This window comes from Pituophis catenifer, unplaced genomic scaffold (genome assembly GCF_029215685.1).
Source record: "Pituophis catenifer annectens isolate HBS135680 unplaced genomic scaffold, rPitCat1.0.hap2 SCAF_3, whole genome shotgun sequence".
Taxonomy (NCBI): Eukaryota; Metazoa; Chordata; class Lepidosauria; order Squamata; family Colubridae; genus Pituophis; species Pituophis catenifer.
In genome coordinates this window covers 142,581,436-142,604,867 of record NW_027256883.1, presented here as the reverse complement: position 1 = coordinate 142,604,867, position 23,432 = coordinate 142,581,436, and the positions used below count along the sequence as shown (strand labels likewise).

The 23,432-nt window shown below is 39.3% G+C and overlaps 1 protein-coding gene across 1 annotated transcript in view; it reads left to right on the top strand.

Moving 5' to 3' along the window:
* Positions 1–23,432, top strand: part of MSH4 (mutS homolog 4) — a 56,625-nt gene that overhangs the window by 18,687 nt on the left and 14,506 nt on the right. Inside the window, exons 5-9 of the mRNA XM_070939448.1 lie at positions 67–182; positions 2,946–3,119; positions 14,054–14,226; positions 20,805–20,872; positions 21,717–21,791. Coding sequence (XP_070795549.1) covers positions 67–182; positions 2,946–3,119; positions 14,054–14,226; positions 20,805–20,872; positions 21,717–21,791 — 606 coding nt within the window. The remainder of the gene's footprint in view (positions 1–66; positions 183–2,945; positions 3,120–14,053; positions 14,227–20,804; positions 20,873–21,716; positions 21,792–23,432) is intronic.

The following is a 23,432-nucleotide window of genomic DNA, read 5'->3' as shown; positions in this document are numbered from 1 at the left end:
AGTTTTTTACATATTGGTAATACATTACAACTGTTTTTTGTAATGACGCCTTTGCTTCCTTTTCAGAATGTGACTTTTACCACAGTCCAGAGAAAATATTTTAATGAAACCAAAGGTTTGGAATACATTGAACAACTATGTACACCAGAATTCAGCACTGTTTTAATGGAAGTTCAGTCCAAGTATGTATGTTCTAAAAATAATACATTCACTTTAGTTTACTGTTGATCATTTTTCAATTAGTGAGCTGAGAACACTACCTATAAGTCTTCGCCTTCTATTTGACTCAATAAGTGTTTTTAAATATAACATCATGGGTATTGACTTTGATCCAAGTTGTATTTTATACTGAAATGGATCCAAGGAACATGAATAAAAATTTCAGTAGTTGCCTTTCTGTAGGCCTCTTGGGACCATGAAAAGACATGAGATGTGACATGCAAGAATACAGTGAACATGCTGGATAATCAACAAATGAAAGCTTCTATATTTCCTAGTTTAATTTAATTTAATTTAATTTAATTTAATTTAATTTAATTTAATTTAATTTAATTTAATTTAATTTAATTTAATTTAATTTAATTTAATTTAATTTAATTTATCGAATTAAATTAACTCCCAAGTTACTCTGGGCAGCTTACAGCAAAAAATAATACAACAAAGAACATAGGAAAATTATTAAAAAAACATTTTAAAAACATTTTAAAAACATTAAAAGCCCATGCACATCATTCATGGCCGGATCTCGCAAGATTGCAACAGTGAGATCAACGGCCCCAGGCCTGCCAGAAAAGCCAGGTCTTCACCATTTAGTTTAGTTTGGATTCAGCTGTTACTTTGTAATTATTTTCCTAGCAGATGATTCATTTATGAATTCCTCTCCTTTCCTTTTGCTGTCACCATGACTGTGTCTTAGTTCGCATGATAATATCATTGTCAGGTGCAAAAAATCAGGACCATAGTTGTTCAAAGGAATTCCAGTTTATTCCATGCTATTCCTAAATAAGAATCTGAAGTACTAGCAGTCAAGGAAAATTGGAGGTAAGAGTCAGTGGAGTTCAGGGTCTTGGATCTCTTCTGGGTGCAAAGGGACTCCAAACAGATGATGCACTTGGGTTCAGCCTGGTCATCTCCTACATTGATTCTGCAAAATAATTATTATTAGCTTAATAAACCCTTATTCTATGAAATGGGTGATCATATAAATATGATTTATAAATAAAATTAATTTTCCAACAAGATAGATATTACCGTATATATCTATCATCTATTTTATAAACTATGCATAAGTCATCTTTATTTTTCCACTTTTATGTCTTCTTTTGAGTAAGTTTTTATTTTCCTTGAGTGTTGTGCTTATTAGAAAGATTCTGGACTATATCCACAATTTTCTGCCTTAAATGTATTTATTTCACTTTTATCTCCCCTTTAAGACATTTAGAGTACGATTTAGGATTCCTGACCATAAATTGCACCAAATAAGAGAGAATTGCTATGCCAGCTCAGTGAAATTCATGTCTGGAGATGGATTTGAATTGACCTTTTCACATTTAAGTGCAACATTCTAAAAAAAATATGCAGTTCATTGAAGACTTTAATGCATGCATAAATTTTCTAGATTGGAAAAATTCCAATTGGATACTATCCAAATTGTTTGTACTTGTCGTTACTGAAAGCCTGATACTATTTATTTTATTTATTAAGATGTCTGTGGTGACAGATGCTTTTTGAAAATTATCTGATTGTTCACAAGGAAATTGTAAGATTACTGTAGAATGGAAAAACATTACAACTTTGCTAAATTTATTAAGTCTTTTGTCATATTTGCTTTTGAAGATAGCAATAGCACTTAGTCTTATATACCGCTTCCCAGTGCTTTACAGCCCTCTCTAAGGTTTACAGAGTCAGCATATTGTCCCCAACAATCTGGGCCCTCATTTTACCGACCTTGGAAGGATGGAAGGCTGAGTCAACCTTGAGCCGTTCAGAATCAAACTCCTTGAGTGAGCAGTAAGTTAGCCTGCAGTACTGCATTCTAACCACTGTACCACCATGATTCTGATCAGATCAAGATTCCAGTCAGAATTTCTGGAAAGTCCTCTGTTTAATTAAGTAATAGCCTTAGGGCAAGGATATCAAACTCGATTTCATTGAGGGCTGCATCAGGATTGTGTTTGACCTCAGGGGGCCAGGGTGGGCATGGCCAGGGTGGACATGGTCGCTCGACCTCACTTGTGTCGGGGGTGCCTGTGATGGCCCAAGCACTGCCAGCGAAAACGAGCTCCTGAACTCTGTTTTCGGCTGCGACGGCCTCCTGCAACCTCTGCCAGCAAAAACAGCTCACATGCCAGCTCGTTTTCGCTGGCAGAAGCAGTGCAGGCTGGTCCTTTGATGTTTCCAGGGCAGCCCTGCAGGCCAGATCTAAGCAACCTGTGGGCCGCATCCAACCCCGGGTGTTGAGTTTGATACCCCTACCTTAGGGGAAACCTTCCTTTCCTTCAGATTTTGTCTTTCAAAATGGAGCACATGTTTATTTTCCAGAAGTCAATAATAAAAAATTTTGTAATAAATCTACAAAAAGCTTCCATCTCATATGAGAGCTAGTGTTATGTAGTGATTAATGTGGACAAGCACTGAAAAGATTGCAGTTCAGGTTCACTCTCAGTGGTGGAAGCTCAATGAGTGACTTTGGACCAATCAGTCTCTCAGATCAACCTATCATGCAGGGTTGTGGTTGTGAAGAAAAAGTTGTAGAAAGAATATAATTATTTTAAGGTCCTGAAGAAAAGCCAAAATATACACCTAATAAATAGATAAAAGAAATTATCCATGTGATATTTTCAGTGTTATTCCCAGCAAAATTAGTGGCCCTAAATCGTAAAAGCTATGATAATATAATATGTTATTTAAATTGTATTTTCATTCATTTGATTATCATTTCTTAGGTATTACTGTCTCGCAGCTGTTGCTGCCTTGCTGAAATACGTTGAATTCATTCAAAATTCAGTTTATGCGCCTAAGTCACTTAAGATTCGTTTCCATGGAAGTGAGCAAACAGCAATGATTGATTCAACATCAGCCCTAAATCTTGAATTAATTACTAACAATAGAGATCCTAGGTAAGATATTTTTGTTTCAAATTCTAAAGTATGGAGAATATATGACAATTATATTTACAATTATGATATACATAATTGTATCTAATTATGTATATCATAATACAAGTCTGTGCTTTAAAGATAGTGAACATACATTTTCAGTCATTAAAATATTTAAAGGAAGATGATAGAACATAAAAAAAGGTAAAGGTTTCCCTATCCAGTCATGTCTGACTCTAGAGTGCGGTGTTCCTCTCCATTTCTTTGCCAAGGGAACCAGCATTGTCTGAAGACAATTTCCATGGTCATGTGGCCAGCATGACTATACGCGCATGGAATGCTGTTACTTTCCCACCAAAGTGGTACCTATTAATCTACTTGCATTGAGTTGCTAGGTGGGCAGAAGCTGGGGCAAGTAATGGGAGCTCACCCCGTTGTATGGAGCTCAGGTCCAAAACATAAGGATTCATTTATTAGAGTTCTGAAGATCAAGAGATAGTTCTACACTGAAATATCTTTGAATCCAAAGAATGAAAACATACATGCATTCAGAAATGATGCTTAAAGAATCGGTTAAGGTAGGTAACAGATTTTTCATCATGGATTGTGTGATTCACATGCACAGATGAGTAGAAGGAACTCATCAGGAGTTGAATAGACATTTCAGTAGCAGTAAAACCTTGGTTTGTCATTGTGTGTTCCTAGAGTTGAGAGAAAGTGACTGACCCAAGAACACCTGTTACTTTGTGACTTAGGTAGGACTAGAACCCAGGTTCAGACTAAACTGGAACTGGTTTGTTCATTGCGCCTTTCGACGCAGTGGTTCACTGGCTAAGACACTGAGCTTGTCAGTCAGAAGTTCAGCAGTTCGAATTCCTAGCGCCATGTAACGGAGTGAGCTCCCGTTACTTGTCCCAGCTTCTGCCAACCTAGCAGTTTGAAAGCACGTAAAAAATGCAAATAGAAAAATAGGGACCACTTTGGTGGGAAGGTAAAAGTGCTTTGTGCACCTGCGGCATTTAGTCATGCTGGCCACATGACCACAGAGATGTCTTCGGACAGCGCTGGCTCTTCGGCTTAGGACCGGAGATGAGCACCGCTCCTAGAGCCGGAAACGACTAGCACACATGAGCGTGGGAACCTTTACCTTTAAGAGAGAATGACTGTCCAAGACTGTTTAAGAGAGACAGACTGGTCCAAGATCATACAGCTGGCTTTGTGCCTAAGGCAATACTAGAAGTCATGCTCTCTTGGTATACTGCTTCCCCCTCCCCCCAAAAAAATCCAATATAGCAAATAAAAAACATACAAGAGAAAAACAAGATCATTAAAACAAAGTCCCATGGGGTAGGGAGGACTGTCCCATGTACAGCCTAGCTGCTGCATTTTATACCAGCTGCACCTTCTGAATCATCTCCAATAGCAGCCCCAAGTAGTTATTACTGCAGTAATCCAACTTAATGGTGATCAGAGGATCCTGGTCTATAACTGGAGCACTAATTTGCCAACTGAGTTATTGCTGAAATCAAACTGTTTCAGAGGCCATTCAGTTAGCTCAGTAGCTACATCTGCAATCTCTCTTGAGTTTTCTTCCTGGTATCTACCAGACTCCCACATACTTAGAACCTCCCACATTTATCCAATACTCTGGTCGTGGATCTCTGGTCATGGCAAAGTGTTGCTTTTTGTCAATGCAGTTTTGTTTTTACTGAAACTTAAATGCCTACCCAACCCCCAATGAGATAGCCTTCTATTCATCTGTTTGTGTGAATCACACACACACAATCCTAAAAAAACAGATTGCCAACCTGTAACTGATTCTTTAACTTTCATTTGTGAATTTGTTAACGTCTACATATTTTCCTGCTTTGGAGGTCACAGATGACATTCGTACTTCAACTTAAGGCTACCCTCTAGATTAGGGTTGTCAAACGGGCAGCCCGTGGCCCGGATGCATCATGCGTAGGCCATGCCTAATCCAGCTCCGCAAAGGGAAAAAACATTGTGATATATCATGTGACCGCAACGTGATGCCACGAGTTTGACACCTGTGCTCTAGATCTTCAGAACTGAGGAAAATAGTAGAAGCTCTGCTTATACATACATATTTCCTACAAGAAGCTCATGATAAAAATCCCAGGTTCTAGAATTCTGCATCTCTGCTACTGTACCAAGGAAGAATTTGTTTGGATTTATAAATGACCATCTTAGTCACATTTATATAAGCAACCAATTGTTTAGGGTTTTTTTAAATACAATTTTTATTAAAGGTTTTAAAAGCAATTAGTTCTTTTTATTGCCTTTAAAACCAATTGTTTAGTTTTAATGATACATATAAAAGAAGGGAAATTGGTATAATATAGTTGGATAACAATTTTCCCCACATTATTCCTGCATTTGGTTGATTTTATTCCACACGTTTCATTAAACAGCCTGCATTGGATATTAGCTGCAAAATTTATCAAGATTTTAGGAACTGTTGTCTTACTCATAAAACCTTAATCGGGTCTGAACCATCAGGATCAACCATTTGTGATTAGAACTAGACTTCCTAGAGGCTAACTAAAATCAACAATTGACCAGAGACAGTTTTATTCTATTATCATTGCTTTTTGTTTTTTTCAAGAAGGTGGTTGGATGGTTCTTGGTCTTCTTTTCCTCTGCTTAATCAGTCTATAATAGCTATCTAAATTTAAACATTTAAGCAGCTATTTAAACTGTTTAGCTGCTTTAATTATTCATCTGAGTACAATTCAGGATACCCAGCTTTTAGTGAATGGGGAAGGAATTGTTTATTCAGCTCAATAAATTGTTTATTGAGTTGGGGTTTCTGCATCTTCAGCCTCCTCATTACCTGAAAATGAGAAGAAACTATTTCAGTTGAGCCCATTGAAAGCCTCTAAATAATCAAGGGTAGACACTTTCTTACCAGCAAATGGTTCCCTTCCTCTCACATTAAGCAATAACTCAAGAAGCAACAATAACTTGGTACCAATAAAGGAGAATAGCTCAGGTTGAAAGGAGAGGTCCTTGGTGCTCTCTAAGCTTGGTTGTTTTCTTACAGTCATTTCATTACCCAAACTAGGTAATCACTATCACAAGCACTGATATTACCTATTTTGTGTTATGAAACATCTCCAAGAAAACAATCAGAGAGCACCAAGGACTTTTCACTGTAACTTGGGTCAGAAGAATTGGAAGGTTGTATATCTCTCCCACCCTTACAATACTACACTCCTGCAATACAACTTGGCTTTTCTACACCACCATCTGAATACATATGCCAATGTCTATATTTAAACCAGCCAAAGTAACATTGTTAATATAGTGGCAAACTAGTTCCTTTTTTAAACAATGTATGCAATGGCTTTGATCTTTCAGGTATTATCTGCCATTAAGGACACATAAGATGAAATACAATCTTCTATGAACTGCTTTGCAAAAATAGTTGACAGGGTTATTTCTGCTAGTGATGAAATGATCTCTGTGTTGTTAAATATTAAATGTATAGGTTTCCAGATATAAACTGTTGTCAAGCGAAATCTTGCTTCTTTATTGTCTGAAACCTTTGGGCAACTTTGAGTTTTATGTTTGGAACAAGTTTTGTGATATGTTGAAAGCATGAATACTGTACTGTAAAGAGAGATGGAGTTCAAGAAAAGCAACTATCTACAATATACTTAGTTGCAATATTGTCACCTGTCTTAAGGTGATTTTGATAGTGGAAAAATAGCTTTTGAGTGTTCCACTATTGCTCTTAATTTAGGGTCAGGATAACTCTATCTTCAATTATCTCACTTCCTAAGGGATTGAAAATCTTGCCTATGAATACAGGTAGTCTTTGACTTAAGACCACAATTGAGCCCAAAATTTCTGTTGCTAAGCAAGACAGTTGTTAAGTGAATGTTGCCCCATTTTACGACTTCCCTTGCCATAGTTACTAAGTTATTAGCACAATTGTTAAGTAAATCTGGTTTCCACATTCACTTTGCTTGTCAGAAAATTGCAAAAGGTTGACTCCAGGACACTGCAACCGACATAAATATGAGTCAGTTGCCAAGCGTCTGAATTTTGATCACATCACCATGATGATACTGCAATGGTCATAAGTGTGAAAAATGGTCATAAGTCACTTTTTTCAATTGTAACTTCAAATGGTTACTAAATGAACTGTTGTAAATCAAGGATTACCTGTACTGTTAGTAGTCTGCCCTTTAGGAAGTCAATAATCTGCCTTCTGGATGGAAACTGTGTTTCTCTCTTAATTTATTACTGTCACCTAAGAACTCTTTTGCCACTAAGTGGGAGCTGCCAGTTTCTCATCCATAGAAATTTTGATGGTGTAAATGAATGGTGACCCATACATATCACACACTACATTCTGTCAGCAATTGGCCATGCTACTTTTTTTATACATCTGTATTACATTCTTGTTTGTTTGTTTTAAGTAGGATGTGTGCATAAATCAATCTGGTTAATATTTTCTTTACTAAAACACCAAATGTTTATGTATAGTTATTGCTTCACTTAAAACTTAGCAGGTGGTTATGAGGAGTTATAATCCTATAGAAATAAATGATGGAGAGGATAGAACATAGGAAAGTAAAGAATAAGGAAGTTTGCTGAATCAAGCAAACTGGAAATAGGCATTCTATCACTCATTGCCAATCTATTCAAAGATGGAGTTTGGTAGGACAGCAAAGAGATTAGTAGGAGAAGATTGGAGACATCAGGAAGTGAAGTGGCTAGATCTTCCTTCACAGAATCTTTCTTTTGAAAATCCTTAGAATGGAACAACATCTCTGCTCAACAAATTGTCCTTCTAATAGATTCTTTTGTCCATATATAGCCAAGAGCTTGATGCCCTTAATTTCTAATTTTAAAGTTGTCCAGACCTATAAGTAATTACAGTTTTCACACAACAGATATTTGGACAGACTATGTGTCAGTGTTTTTCTTTGCATCTGACTCTTTGTGTCACTAGTTAGCTAAGGAGATCAGGGATTTGAGGTTTAGGTTGTATTAGTTATCTGTAAGATCTTATAAGGAATGTAACAGGGAGAAGGAGGAGGGAATTGAAACTTTACAAGAAGGGAAGAGGTTTCAGATCTTGAAAACTACAGTGAGATGAAGCAAAGGTTCAAGCTTTGGTTATGCTTTTTAAACATGATTTTTGTGCTTTTTAACATAACATTTCTTACAAAAGTATATTTCTTGACCTATCAAGAGATTGGTACAGAATGTTGCTAACATTTAGCACAGAACTATCTCTTTACATGTTTTTTTTAAATGAGAAAGCTCTTAGCTGTTTTTTAGCTTTACTTTTTCTCGTTATGATAATGATATAAGACCCTGATAACGAATTATAAGTTTTGCCTTACAAACAGACTCTGCTACAAGCATTGCATCTAATAAAGAGATCTTGAGAAGCAAGAGTAAAGAGTGTAAGACAAGCTTAAATTTTTTAATACAAATGATTAAATCTTGATGAGTAACTTTAATGGTATTTCCTATGAACTGCTTACTCTCATTCTTTTCCTTGGACTCTAAGGATCCATCTTTATAGGTAATAAAGGTTATTCTAAAAGGCCACGAAATTTGGCCCCGTACTCTAACACTACCAAGGTTTTTGTTCCAGTGTTAACTAGATTGTTATGAAATATCACCTCTCTTGTCTATCAACTCAACCTGACAGTAATAATCTCCTACTCATTATGAAATGCAGTCCTAGGCTGCATTAATAAAGAGATAGAATCAAGATCACATGAAGTTCTAGTACTGCTTTACAAAGCCTTAGTATGGCCATACTTGGAATACTGCATCCAGTTTTGGTTATCACAATACAAAAAAGATGTTGAGACTCTGGAAAAAGTGCAGGGAAGAGCAACAAAAATGATTAGGGGGTTGGAGGCTAAAACGTACAAAGAATTGGGTATGTCTAGTCTAATGAAAAGAATGACTAGGAAAACTGATAGCATTGTTTCTATATTTGAGGGGCTCCTAGAAGGACGAAGAGGTCAAACTATTTTCCAAAGCACCAAAAGGCAAGACAAGAAACAATGGTTGAAAACTAACTAAGGAGAGAAGCAACCTAGAACTAAGAAGAAATTCCCTAACAGTGAGAGCAATTAACCAGTGGAATAGCTTACCTTCAGAAGTTGCTCCATCACTGAAGGCTTTCAAAAAAAGACTGGATAACCATTTGTCTGAAATGATATAGGGTCTCCTGCTTGAGCAGGAGATTGGATTAGAAGCGATGGTGGTGGGCAGTTCGGAGAACCGGTAGCAAAAATCCCTGCCCCTGCCCCCCTAGCTGAGCTGCGCGATCATCAGAGCCTTTTTTTTCTTTTAAATGGCTCTAACGAGCCAAGCTCTGACAATCCCAGCTGAGTTGCCTGCTAATCGGTAGCAAAAATCCCTCCCCCTCCCCCCTCAGCTTGCTTACCTTAGCTGCTGGTCGCAACGCCTTACTGTAATCCCTGCAATCCATTGCATCAGCAAGCAACTGAATCTCCCTGTCTGCAATCAAGCAGGCAGGGAGTTGTGGATTTCAACTCCCAGAATTCCTCAGCCAGCAAAGCAAAGCTCGCTGAGGAATTTTGGGAGTTGAAGTCTACAAGTCTTAAAGTTGCCAAGGTTGGAGACCCCTGTTCTATTGGGTAAATTTTTTTCCCCTTTGGGAGCTTTAAAAAAAATAGTTAATTCGGGTTTTTTTTAGTTGTTTTTTTTTTAGACCTAGCCATTTAAAGTTTAGGAAGTTTTAAATTTAGCTGCTTTTATATAAAAATAAAAATAAAATAAAATAATATTTGTGCAGCTTTCTGAGATTTAGTGTGTTTCTGTAGTGTTTCACTCTAACTACACAAACACACAAAATCTCACAAAGCTGTATGTGGAATTTTGTGTGTGTAAAGTGTGAAAGTTGGTTTTTTGGGCTTTTTGTGGCTGTGTGAGATTCCTGCTTGTTGCAGGGGCCATTTTGGGTCTAGCACAGCTGCTTTTACATTGTGGGTGAGCCAGTTGTGTTGTGTTGTGTTTTGTAGGTTAAAAAAGGGCAAAGAAGTGACATTGACTTAGCCACACCCACCTGACCAACAAGCCATGCCGTCCCAGTCACTTTACCACCAAGCCCCGCCCACTAATTAAGCCATGCCCACAGAACCAGTGGCAAAAAATTTTAGATTTCACCCCTGATTAGAAGATGTCTGAAGTCCCATTCAACTCTATTATTCTATGTTCTAAATCAATCAGAAATGCTCAAATTTACAAACAAGCAATTCACTTGGATAATCCTTCCAGGGAAAGGGTTTTGATTACTTGCTACATCTAGGAAGTATAGAATGCTGTTTACACTTCTTATATTCAGTTTTCACATGGTGACTCTTGTATTTGTACCAAGCAGCCTATCATAGCTGTCCCATCTAACTTTTTAAATGCTAATTAGCTATGTCCTGGTGGTGCTATTGGGTCAGATCCAGGGAGCCAAGCCTTTACCAATTTTTTTGTTTGTCTATGAGTGCATTCAAGCTAGGACCAGTTTTTAGAAAGTATGTAATTCCCAGTTCAAATCATTCATGAGATTGGGGGGGGGGGGGTGGAGTACAGAGCTCTGTTTAGAAAGAAAATAGAGACCCAGAAGGTAATTGACAGACATTCTTCTAGATTATTGATGAAAAAAACTCTACTGATTTATGATGATTTATTGCAATCCCCATCTCCTTTTTTCCACAAAGCCTCTATTAAGTCTCACCACCTCCTTACTCCTGAGACGTAGGCCAAATATTTCCATACTCTGTTCAGCAATGCACCAAATACTATGCCATTTTTTGGTCTTTTCCCTGATGCCGTAGCAAATTGACCCCTCATGTTTTTGCTGGACCCTTCTAAATTCATTTTACAACTTTAAAATGGCAAAATAGTTAGAGATAATCTGATACAGACAGAATATCTAAAGGCAAAGTTGGATTGGTCAGCTTTAGTCCTGGCATCCTGTTCACAAATTTTATTTTTTTCCTTTGTGATTCCCACAGATTGATGTAGGTTCATCATAATGCAAGCATAGAAAAAAAAAATGGGGTTATGAAAGAAGCCAACTAATTTCTAACATATAGATTGGATAATGTAGGGGAAGAGAATTGATCCAGTTTCAAGAAAGGGAAATGGCTTACTCTTCATATTATAGAAAAATATTACTCCATGAGGTTTTTTTATGTTGCCTTTATTGACTTGAGCTTTGTTGGCCTTTGCCCAGATCCCTTCAATTTTAGGACAATTTAACTGCTGTGGCCCTTCAGAGGACCCTTGATGTTGACACAGTGATGATTGTGTGATTGTATTAAATAAAAAGATTTACTACACCTGGATCTCCATTTTCTTCATGCAGTTTGCTCGAAGTGCTTATCTTCTTCTCACTATAGGCACAAAATTTAAATTTGTGCATTAATTTGTTGCATTAATGTCAATATATTGCTGACATAATTTTTTTTGCTTGACAGAGCATACATGTTTTGTGTAGTTTCAGTTAGATCATGATAAATATTTAACATTTTGTCTTATGTGTTCTAATCACAGCATTAATTTGACAGATTGAGTAAATTATTTTCTTTTCACTAAAAAACAACATTTTTTTTCTAAAGAAGCTTTTTGATCTGTTTAGTCAGACATTAACAGACAAAATATACACTTGGATCATTAATGCATATTTTTATGCATTAATTTATTCACTCAATTTGGCTGCCACCAGTCTCAAACCTGCTTTAATGTATTGCATAATTATCGTCTGAAATTTCTATCTTCCTGTATGCAAAGTTTTGGAGCAGCTCCCTATAAGTACTGCATAAGCTTTTTCTGTTCCACAAATAGGCTGCTGTTGTACCGGATGTGCTGTGATATAAAACACAATTTGCTGCAGGCCCAATACTTTATTTCTTTAAAGCACAAACTACTTTCTCTCCTAAACTGACCTATCTAGGGACTAGAAGGAAAAATGTTGGTCTATATTTCAACTTTCATTAGCACTGCTTTTCTTAGCTAGAAGTGAAATAAAAAGGCAAGATAGACATTTTCCAATTATAAATGCACATCCTAGAAAATAGACATTTAACATAATTAGATCTACTTTAGAGTACACGTGTAGAATTTTACTGTTTGTTTGTTTGTTTGTTTGTTTCAACAATGCAGTTCTTCTGTTTAATCATAATGAAGTCCTATCAATGTTTCTTTCCCATGTTATTAAAAAATTCTATTTCTGGAATTTTCTAAATTGGTTTACCTTGTGTACTATTTTTCTATGAAACTGATAGAATATTTTTTTTCCTCCAGTACTAATGTCGTTAAGTGTTCTAGTTGGAGTAGAGTAGATGTAAAATGCAGCCTAGATTTAAAAAGAATAGAGGTAGTCCTTGATTTAACACAGTTCGTTTAGTGACTGTTCAAAGTTACAACGGCACTGAAAAATGTGATCTATGACCGTTTTTCACACTTACAGCCGTTGTAGCATCTTCATGGTCACATGATCAAGATTCGGTCGCTTGGCAACTGACTCATACTTATATGGTGGTTGCAGTGTTCCAAGGTCATGTGATCCCCTTTTGCGACCTTCTGATAAGCAAAGACAAATGGGAAGCCAGATTTATTTACCAGCTGAATTACTAAATTAACAAACGCAGTGATTTACTCCACATGTGTGGCAAGAAAGGTTGTAAAGTGGGACAAAACTCACCTAACAAATGTCTCACTTAGCAACAGAAATGTTGGGCTCAGTTGTGGTCATAAGTTGATGATTATCTTTACTCAGCATAGGCAAAGTAGCTCGAGTACAAATGTAAGGCTATAACAAAATATGGTTACAGTGTTATTTGCTGGTTGGAAGCCTGAATCAAATGGGCCCATAGAATCTGATACAACAATTCTGCCATTTTTCGTGTTTCAACTTTTTGCATCTAGATATTGAATGTGTAGCATAGTCTTCATTTAAGGGGGACTTCTTAGCCACAGCTATAACATCAGATCTAAAAACAAAGAGACACAAATGAAAGTAAACTAACCATTAAATCTATTTCTAATCAGCAGGAAGAAATAACAAAACATTACTACATGTTACATCATTAGGGGAAAATAAAATATTTTTAAAAATAATTGACATGATTGGATAGTCTCGGCCTCGCTAGGCTGCCAGTACGGAAATGCAGGGAACACACAAGAACTGAGCTGGTGAATCAATCCTGGTTTAATATCTGCTACACAACAGCTACTACTCATTGCCAGATTGCTACTGCAATATAAAGTCAGCGCTGAGAGCGTCCGCTACTCAGCGCCTTTTAACTATCTCGCTGTGTCTCTGGAATCACTTTCAGCTGAGGTTCATGGTTGCTACCACTGGGAGCAGCTGGGTCACCAGATTGTGACGTCACCGTTCTCCGCTCCCTCGTCTGCTGGAAACTCCACGTCGTCGTTTGTTGGATTCAATCCCCACACGATCCCTCTATGCCCAGCACCGGTGATGGATGGCCCTAACTGTGGTCCCTACCCCTGTCACTGTCACCCGTGCCCGTGTTCACCCTTCCCTCCCCCCTGCATCCGGGTTGTCTATCACTGTTGTCAGTCCGCGAGGTGTCGAGGGTTGCTTGACGCTCGACAGATAGCTGATAATTCAAATTCACCATAACTAATGAATACATAATGGATGGGCATTGTAGAGAAAGATCTAGTGTTAAAGCAATTTAGGCGATATGATTTTTTTTATAATCAATTAAACAGAACATAGCATTGAGTTTATGCAACTTTGATAGGAGTGGTTCCACCCTGTGTTTTCTGCCTTTGGTAAGGCTTTGTGATTTGTGCACATATAGTGTTGCCTGTTTTAAAAACTGAACGATTAGTATATAAATGTACACTTACATTTCCATTAACTTTATTTAATGAGATTGTTTTTCAAATCTGCATTGTTTTCAAAGGAAAGGCCATACTCTATTTGGCATTCTAAATTATACTAAGACACCAGGGGGAAGTCGAAGACTTCGGTCTAATATTCTGGAACCTCTGATTGATGCTGATAGTATCAACACAAGATTGGATTCTGTTCAAGAGCTCCTTCAGGATGAGGAATGCTTTTTTGGTCTTCAGGCAGGTAAACAAATTCTGCTTTGTAAAAGGAATAAAATAGTTTATAGTTAGATGTAATGTACAGGTAGTCCTTGACTTATAACAGTTCATTTAGTGACTGTTCAAAATTACAACAGCACTGAAAAAAGTGACTTATGACCATTTTTCACACTTATGACCATTGCAGCATTCCTTTAGTCACATAATCAAAATTCAGGCACTTAGCAACTGACTCATATTTATGATGGTTGCAAGGTACTGAGGTCAGGTGATTAGCCTTTATGACCTTCTGACATGCAAAGTCAATGGGAACCAAGATTCACTTAACCATGTTACTAACTTAACAACTGCAGTGATTCACTTAACAACTGTGGCAAGAAAGGTCATAAAATGGGACAAAATTAACTTAACTGTCACATTTAGCAACAGACATTTTGGGCTCCATTGTGGTCGTAAATCGAGGACTATCTATATCATTTTACTTTTCAAAACTTCTGAATGTATTAATTCATATCATTAATAAGTTAGTATTGTAAATAAGTTACCCAGATGTAATAAGTTATCAAGTTAAATATAGGACAGGCACTTTAAAAATTATTTAACCTATGTTTAACTCCAGCGCGGACTTAGTGGCTTTGAGGAATGCCCCCTGTTCCTGGGAGTGGCCTGTTGGCCTAGCAAAGGCCTACCTTAATGACGGGTCTTGGGACCCTGAGAGGTGGCATACAGGCTTTAAGGGTTTTTTTTAAGGGGACACTGTATTGTTTTTTAACTAAATTTTTAAGGGGAGGGGGGAGGGGTATTGCCGGCGGGTGACTGGGGGGGCTCCGTCGGGCCAGTGGCAGTCCAGGCTTTGGGGGAAGAACGGTGGAGGGGGGGAGGATGGGGGCCCCCGGGGGCCCTAAGGGAAAGGGTGGGAGCTCATATTCCAGTTGTGATTGGGAATGGAGGCAGGTGGATGAACGGAGGGCCGTATCAAAACTCGGGAGCTCGCCCCCGCTGTCTTCGAGCGGTGGCATGTTCTGACCCTCCTGGTTCTATCCCACTTCCTGGGGGTTTGAGAGAGGAGGACACTGGGCTCCGGTTGATCTATTTTAATGCCAGGTCTGTGGTTCACAAAGCTCCCCTCATTCGGGTTTTGATTGAGGAGGAAAATGCAGACCTGGCTTGCATTACGGAAACCAGGTTGGGCTCAGAGGGAGGTGTCCCTCTGACTGAGCTTTGCCCACCAGGTTTCCGGGTGCTGCACCAACCAAGGGCCCAGGGAAAGGGAGGTGGGGTGGCGGTTGTTATCAGGGAAGCCCTTAGTCCGCGGAAGGTCACTGTTCCGCAGATAGACGGATGTGAAACCCTCCTCATGAGATGGGGTCCACAGGGACAGTTGGGCCTGCTGATCACATACCTATCTCCCAGCTGCGTGGCAGCAGCCCTGCCTGGCCTACTCGACACCCTGTCGGGGTTGGTGGTGGAGCTCCTCAGGCTTATGATGCTGGGGGACTTCAACGTGCTTTCCCTGGGCGGGGTGGCGGGGGTGGCTCAGGAGTTCATGGCATCCATGGCGGCCATGGACCTGACTCAGATTATTCAGGGACCGATTCATGAGGGAGGGCACACACCCGATCTTGTTTTCATCTCGGAGCAGTGGCGTGTTATGTTCGGTGGCGGGGTATTTGTTGCTTCCCCCCTGTCATGGACCGACCATCATCTCCTCCGGTTGGACTTCTAGAATGCTGCCCCATTTTGCTGAGATGCGGAACTGACAATCTGGTTCTGCCCCAGGCGCCTGATGGACCCTGAGAGGTTCCAGACAGATCTTGGGATGATTCCTCTCTCTCCCACGCCCCGGTCGAGACCCTGGTGGAGGCCTGGAATAGGGCGGCTGCTGGGGCTCTCGACCGTGTCGTGCCTTTGAGGCCTCTGACCCGGCGCAGACCCCGGCTTGCTCCTTGGTATACTGAGAAGCTTCAGGGGATGAAGCGCAGGAGGAGAGGCCTAGAGAGCCATTGGAGGACTAGTTGTTCCAAACCTGACCAAGCCCAGCTAAGATCGTTTACATGGTCTTACCTGGAGGCGATGGCAGCGAAGCATACATACTTCTCCACCCTCATTGTGTCCGCAGATAATCGCCCAGCTGCCCTGTTCAGAATATCCCGCTCCCTCCTGTATCAGAGGGCAGGGGAGGACCCTTTGCAGGGGCGAGCCGAGGAGTTTAGCCAACATCTGTGGGACAAGATCGCTCAGATTCGGGATGGCTTAGACTCATAACTGGGCAGGGTCGGATGGTGGGGAGGCGGCGGGTCTTGTTGTCTGGGAAGAGTTTGATCCTGTTATCCCAGAGGAAGTGGACAGGATCATGAGGAAGCTGAGTGCGACCACTTGCATACTGGACCCGTGTCCCTCCTGGCTGGTTTATGCAGCTCGGGAGATGACATGCAGTTGGATCTAGGCAGTGATAATGGCATCCTTGGATGGAGGGAGTTTTCCTGCCGCCTTGAAGGAGGTGGTGGTTAGGCCCCTCCTTAAGAAACCTGCCTTGGATCCAACCATTTTGGGCAACTTTCGTCCAGTCTCCAACCTTCGCTTTTTGGTGAAGGTTGTTGAGAGCATGGTGGCATGTCAGTTTCCGGTGGCCCTGGATGAAGCAGATTACCTCGATCTGTGCCAATCGGGTTACAGGCCCAGTTACAACACGGAGACGGCATTGGTGTTGGCAGTGGATGTTCTCTGGATGTGATCTGTCCCCGTACCCACACACACACAAACACAGCCAGTCAAGGGTTAAGGAAACACTTTGGAACGCACCCAGGTCTTATCTCCCACTTGGCAGCGATAGACACACCGTCTGCCAAGTGACTTTATTTTCAAAGTAAAACAGAAAGATAAATACTCAAGAGTCCAAATGTCCGACACTTTAAATCTTTCTCTCAGCAGTTCCGGACGAGGCTTTAGTGACTATCCAAGGTTTGCTTTGTTCGTTACAAGGATCCTTGACCACCACCCTCTATTATATAGTCTCTGGGGTGTGGTCCAGTGACTCAGTTCTAATCCCTAGCACGCCTCCTAAGCTGCTGCAAACGTTTATCACGCCTTCGGAGGCGTGCATCCAGGAATGATGTTTCTTCATCACTCTGATCCGAATCAGCTGTCTCCTCTCCCTCGGCCGGCACTTGAGACAATGCCAGAGGGGAGGGGCCTGGAGAGGGAGGCCTGGCTGACTCCTCTTCCTCATGCTCGGAGCTTTCGTCCTCCAATGGGACAGGCTCAAAGGGCGGGGCCACAACAGGATGGCTCGGGACAGGGGTCATTCCTTGGTCCTGGTCCTATCAGATCTCTCGGCGGCTTTTGATACCATCGACCATGGTATCATGCTGCGATGCCTCAAGGGGTTGGGAATGGGCGGCACCATTTTACGGTGGTTCGCCTCCTACCTCTCGGGTCGTATGCAAGCGGTGTTGGCAGGGGGGCAGAGGTTGGCCATGAGGCCCCTCACTTGCGGGGTGCCTCAGGGGTCGGTCCTCTCGCCCCTTCTGTTCAACATTTATATGAAGCCGCTGGGAGAGATCATCCGTGATTTTGGGGTGGGGTATCATCAGTACGCTGATGATGCCCAACTTTTTATATCCACCCCGAATCAGCCCAGCGATGCCCTCGACGTGATGTCCTGGTGCCTGGAGGCGATACGGATCTGGATGGGGAATAACAGGCTTCGACTTAACCTGGCCAAGACTGAATGGTTGTGGATACCGGCATCTCGGGCCGAGCAAGAGGTTCCAACGCTGTCTATTGGGGGCGAGGTGTTGCCCCCTGTAGACAGGGCGCGCAACCTGGGCGTCCCTTGGATTCACAGCTGAGTCTGGAGGGTCATATCATGGCTGTGACCAGGGGGGCATTTGCCCAGATTCACCTGGTGCGCCAGTTGCACCATACTTGGACTGAGATGCCCTACACACAGTCACTCATGCGCTAGTCACCTCCCGGATCGACTACTGCAATGCTGTCTACCTGGGGCTACCCGTGAAGACCACCCGGAGGCTTCAGCTGGCACAGAATGCGGCCACGCAGGTTGTTGCGGGAGGGACACAATACTCCCATATTACACCACTCCTGCGCGGCTTGCATTGGTTGCCGGTTGCCCTCCGGGTGAGATTCAAGGTGCTGGTGTTAACCTATAAAGCCCTTCATGGCTTAGGCCCAGGTTATTTGTCGAACCACCTGCAACCAGCGTCAACTTCCCATTGCCCGGTGCGCTCTCACAGAGAGGGCCTACTCAGGGTGCCGTCGGCTAGACAATGTCGGCTGGTGACTCCCAGGGGTAGAGCCTTCTCTGTGAGCGCCCCCACCCTTTGGAATCAACTTTCCTTGGGGCTCCGGTTGGCCCCTGACCTTCGCACCTTCCGCCGTGAATTGAAAACCTGGCTTTTTATGTCCCCCGGCCTGGACTGATGGGGTAGTATATTTAAAAAAAAATTTTTTTAAAAAAAACTTTCTTGATTTTTATGTATATTCGTTGTTTTAACGGTCGCTTGGTCGACTGTCGTGAGCCGCCCTGAGTCCTTGGAGATAGGGCGGCATACAAATTTTATGAAATAAATAAAATAAATAAATAAATAAATAAATAAAAATAATGTTTAATTATAGTTCAAGAACAGCAAACAAAGAAATACAAGAGGTTCAGTAAATAAAAAGATAAAGTTATGAACAAATTCAGAGACAGTGGAAATCAGGTATCAGAGAATTTCAGAAAGGATTTTACAACTTTCTTGGACAATTGATTACGTAAAAGAAAAGCAGTTACTGAATAATCACAGAAGCAATGAAAATTATTGGCCCTTTTCAATTGCCATTGGGTATATAACGAACATTTTAATAGCATATGTGATATAGATTCAACTTCTCTATCGGAGCACAAGCAAGTGCAGGAATTTAATCTATCTGACTAATTGTCATCCTAATTGGTAGTACCCCAGTTCATGTCAAAGTAAAATATCCAATGAGGAGCATGAAATATATTTTTAAAAATGTAGACTGAGGAACAAGAGAGCGATTGCACTGTAAAAAAATATGAAAAATACTAGCTCTATCAGTCTGAATATCTAAATCCCAAATTCTCTGCTTCAGTTCAGCCAGAGTTTAATCAAAGCCAAGAGCAGAGAGTGCTGACAAGTAAGGGCTGCAATACACCAAATCATTGTTAATTTGTCTCCTTAGGGTAGATCTAAACCTTGCTGGTGATGTGAGATTCGCTCAAAGACTTCCATTAGCCAGAATTTATGTCAGCCAAATTGGACCATTATGTGCATGATCAAAAGGAATATTTATATATCTGTAAAAAAGGGGGGGAATAGCACAATGGCCCACATACAGAATTTAATTTAATTTAATTTTTTTGACAAAATTAAATGTTTACCAAGGCTTTTACATTTCATCAATTGAGAAATTCATTTTTGAACCTCGGAAGGTGAAACTGGAGGTCATTCAGAGAGAGATTCATCAAGAAGCTGGACATGGGCTTTGTTGCCTTGGGACACAGTAAATTACCAAGAAAGTATGTAGTCCAAGTCTCTAGAGATTTGGTATTATTTTCAGAGTTAACTCTGGCTGGAGTTGAGAAACAAGACTCCAAAACAGAATAATTTTTATTGATGAGAGCCCACTGGATGCCTTAGATTTTTCAAATTTGGGGTGTGTGTGTGTGTTTCCCTTTAAAAGCTTCTTATAGCCCTTCTAAAAGAACTAAAATGTTTCATGTGAGGGAGAATCATTATATATATATATAGGCATTTTTATAAGCTAGAATTACATTTTGAGTCAAAATTGGATCAGTTGTTAAACTGATGTGAAGAAGATTGCTGGGCAGGCTGAGTGTACTTTTGGAGAAGGGTAATGATTCTTTGATAAGTAGAGATTATTTCATGGGGGTTGACTGACTGCACACGGATTGTTTTAGGAGAGTAGCTAATGGGGCAGCAAAAAACAGAAAAAGTGCCATGGACAATCTACTCATCCAAATCGGTCTGTTTCCTGTCCAAAGGGATGAATCATTGAATGGTCTTGTTGAGTAGCTAGATTCAATTAAATGAAAAGCAAAGACACCTGTTATTTATATGTGATCATTCTCTGGACAAAGACTGTAAAAATGCTGGAAAATATTTACAGGAAAGGGCAAAGATGTTTGTAATTAGAATTGTCAGACCTGCAGAACACCGCAATAGCACCAAAACAATCACTTCACAATGGTATCTATGTCCATTTTCTTGCTTTCCACTATTCCCTAACCCCCACATCACATTTATAAGGTATAGTTATTTCATGGTATAACTGGAGAAAGGGAAAAGGGAATGGAGGCAGATAATTTTACATTCCAGCAAATATACCATAATTTCCACAGATACAGGAAACAGGCCTCGATCTCAATATTGATTATGTTATCACAAATCTAATTTCTGTCCTTTTAATAAAAACAAGAAACTTGAAATACACATATCTTAAATTCAAAACATTTTGAATTTGAATCATTTTGTACATGTGTAGAAATAAACCCTAGAATTTAAGTTTAATTGGTTTGTGGATCAAACTAAAAGTTCTGTTTAATTTTTTTTCCAGTTATAGGAAGATTTTTGGACACTGAACAATTACTTTCAGTTTTAGTACAAATTCCAAAGCAGGATACGGTAAGTTTATAAATATTTTTACGGAATACATTATAAATATCTATCAATTATCTGTCTCTATTGCTTGTCTGTTTTAGAGAATTCTGTTCTCATAGAAAATATGAATCAAAACCATTTTCTAAAAAGATTTTCAGATATGAATACACATACATATATACTGTATATGGAGAGATGGTATTTTTATCCCTTGCATTGTACTAGAAGTGTTGGATTCTCTATAATTTATTTATAATAATTTTTAGCTTGGCAGAACCAGTTACAGTATGATATTACTATAATCTAATATGCACGATAGAATTTATAGTTAGCTGTTTCATTTTCACTAAAGTAAATATACGATTTAGTTTTAATTACACAACATTAAACTCTTTTAAGATCTTTTTGGGGTTTTTTTATCAGTAATCAAATGGTTAATTATTTAGTATTATACTGGACGTCTGTAAAATTCTCTATAAATAATTAGTAGGAAATGACATTATGAAAGTCTTTATTTAAATGAGTCAGAAGAAATAGTTGTTGCTCAACTTGGAAACCACATTGCTCTTTTTTCCTTCCCCTTATTTTCTTCCCATTTTTCTTCAGACGTTGACAGTATGAGATTACCCAGTGTTAATACCAGAGGGATGCCCTGTAGTATAACACTGCCAAGCTAAAGGCTCTAAGAACGAACAATTTATTGGAGAAAGCCGAAAATATCTTTTAACATTGCTAACATGCTAGCTCTGATTATTGTGCTTACAAGGAAAATAGTCATGACAGTTAAGCACAAATAACTATGATAATAAACAGTATCTAGGGCTGTTTTTTATTGTACCAACAATAACATGATGTGTTTTTAAAATAGGTTAATGCGTCTGAATCAAAGATAACCAATTTAATTTATCTGAAGCATACTTTGGAACTTGTGGAGCCTTTGAAGGTATTATATCCTAAAATACTATGTAAATCCCAATTATGGTTATAATTTCATTAATTCTCAAATCAAGGAATATACACTATTAAGTCAGGACTTTACACTATACAATATACCCCAGTACACAGTCACACACTATACTCTCAGATTGTCCAATCCCTTTATATTTACGTGCTGCACTGTCTACTCATTGCTTGCAGCTATCTGATAACCATAGGTTTATATCTGTGTGCATAAGAAGACAAATTAAAAATAGGTGGAAGGAAATTCAGAATCTTTACCCAAAACATATCAAATCAGGTGGTCCTTGATTTACGACCACAAATTTTGGAGCCCAAAATTTATGTTGCTAAGTGAGACATTTGTTAAGTGAATTTTGTCCTATTTTATGATGTTTCCTGCCACAGTTGTTAATCACTGCAGTTATTAAATTAGTAACATGGTTGTTAAGATAATCTGACTTCCCCATTGACTTTGCTTATCAGAAGATCACATGACCCCAGTACACTGTAACCATTATAAATATGAACTAGTTGCCAAGTATCCGAATTTTGATCACATGACCATGGGGATGCTGCAACGGTCATAAGTGTGAAAAATGGTCATAAGTCACTTTTTTCAGTGCTGTTGTAACCTTGAATGATCACTAATGAACTGTTGTAAGTCAAGGACTACCTGTATTCTCTTGTAGTGAAAATGGTACATCATAACTACCCCTCCATTACCAATATATCTTTTCCAAGCTGTCAAACTGAATTCTTTTATATAGCAAGAAGGCTATCTGTTTTCTTCAAAATGATCATATGGAAAAGTTACATACCGTAATGCTTCAAAGGCATTTTACAGATAATAATGTTCATATATTTTCCATAGAAGCTGGGAAGAAGTGGCCTGCCTGCATATACAGAATCTTTGATTGAAATTCTCTATAACCTTTAGAACCAATCTGTTCTATAACCTTTATGCTTGATTCTTGTCATTCATGCTTGCTTAAAAGTTCATACTTGGAGGAATTATTATCTGGTAAATAATTAATACCTCCTTCAGGAAAGAAATAGTCACTTTATAACTGCTGTAGTCCTGATCACTCTTGTGGAATATCTTTGCCAGCAGAACATCAGATGTGGAATCTTTTGATCATGTTTTTAGCTGCCCGTGCAAAAATATAAGCTTAGCCAATTAGCCATGTCCTAATAACATATAGATAGAGCTACTGTTTGATAATTTGCTCCTATGAAAATTCATAGAACTGATTTAACCTTTTAAAATTCTAAATAGGTACAGAACTATCATTGTGCGCACATACCTATCAGGCAATTAATAAATCTATTAAACTATGATATATATCAAAACTATCTTTTAGAGTACCTGCTTGGAGGGTCTTCATGTCCTGAAATAAACTGGATAGTAACAACTATCAATATTTATGAATCAGGATGTCTTGTCATGGCATTCACTTCTTCTGCCAGGACTCAGTGTTATTTTTCTTAGTTTAACACATGAAAGCTTTTCAATATAATTTCATTAAGGTAAACTAATTAACAAACTGAAGGTATGACTGACACAACAGTAATGCAAACAACAGGAATAATGTAACTTCCTAGCTAATAATATGATAATTTACAAAGAAAAAAGGGAGAGTCCTGG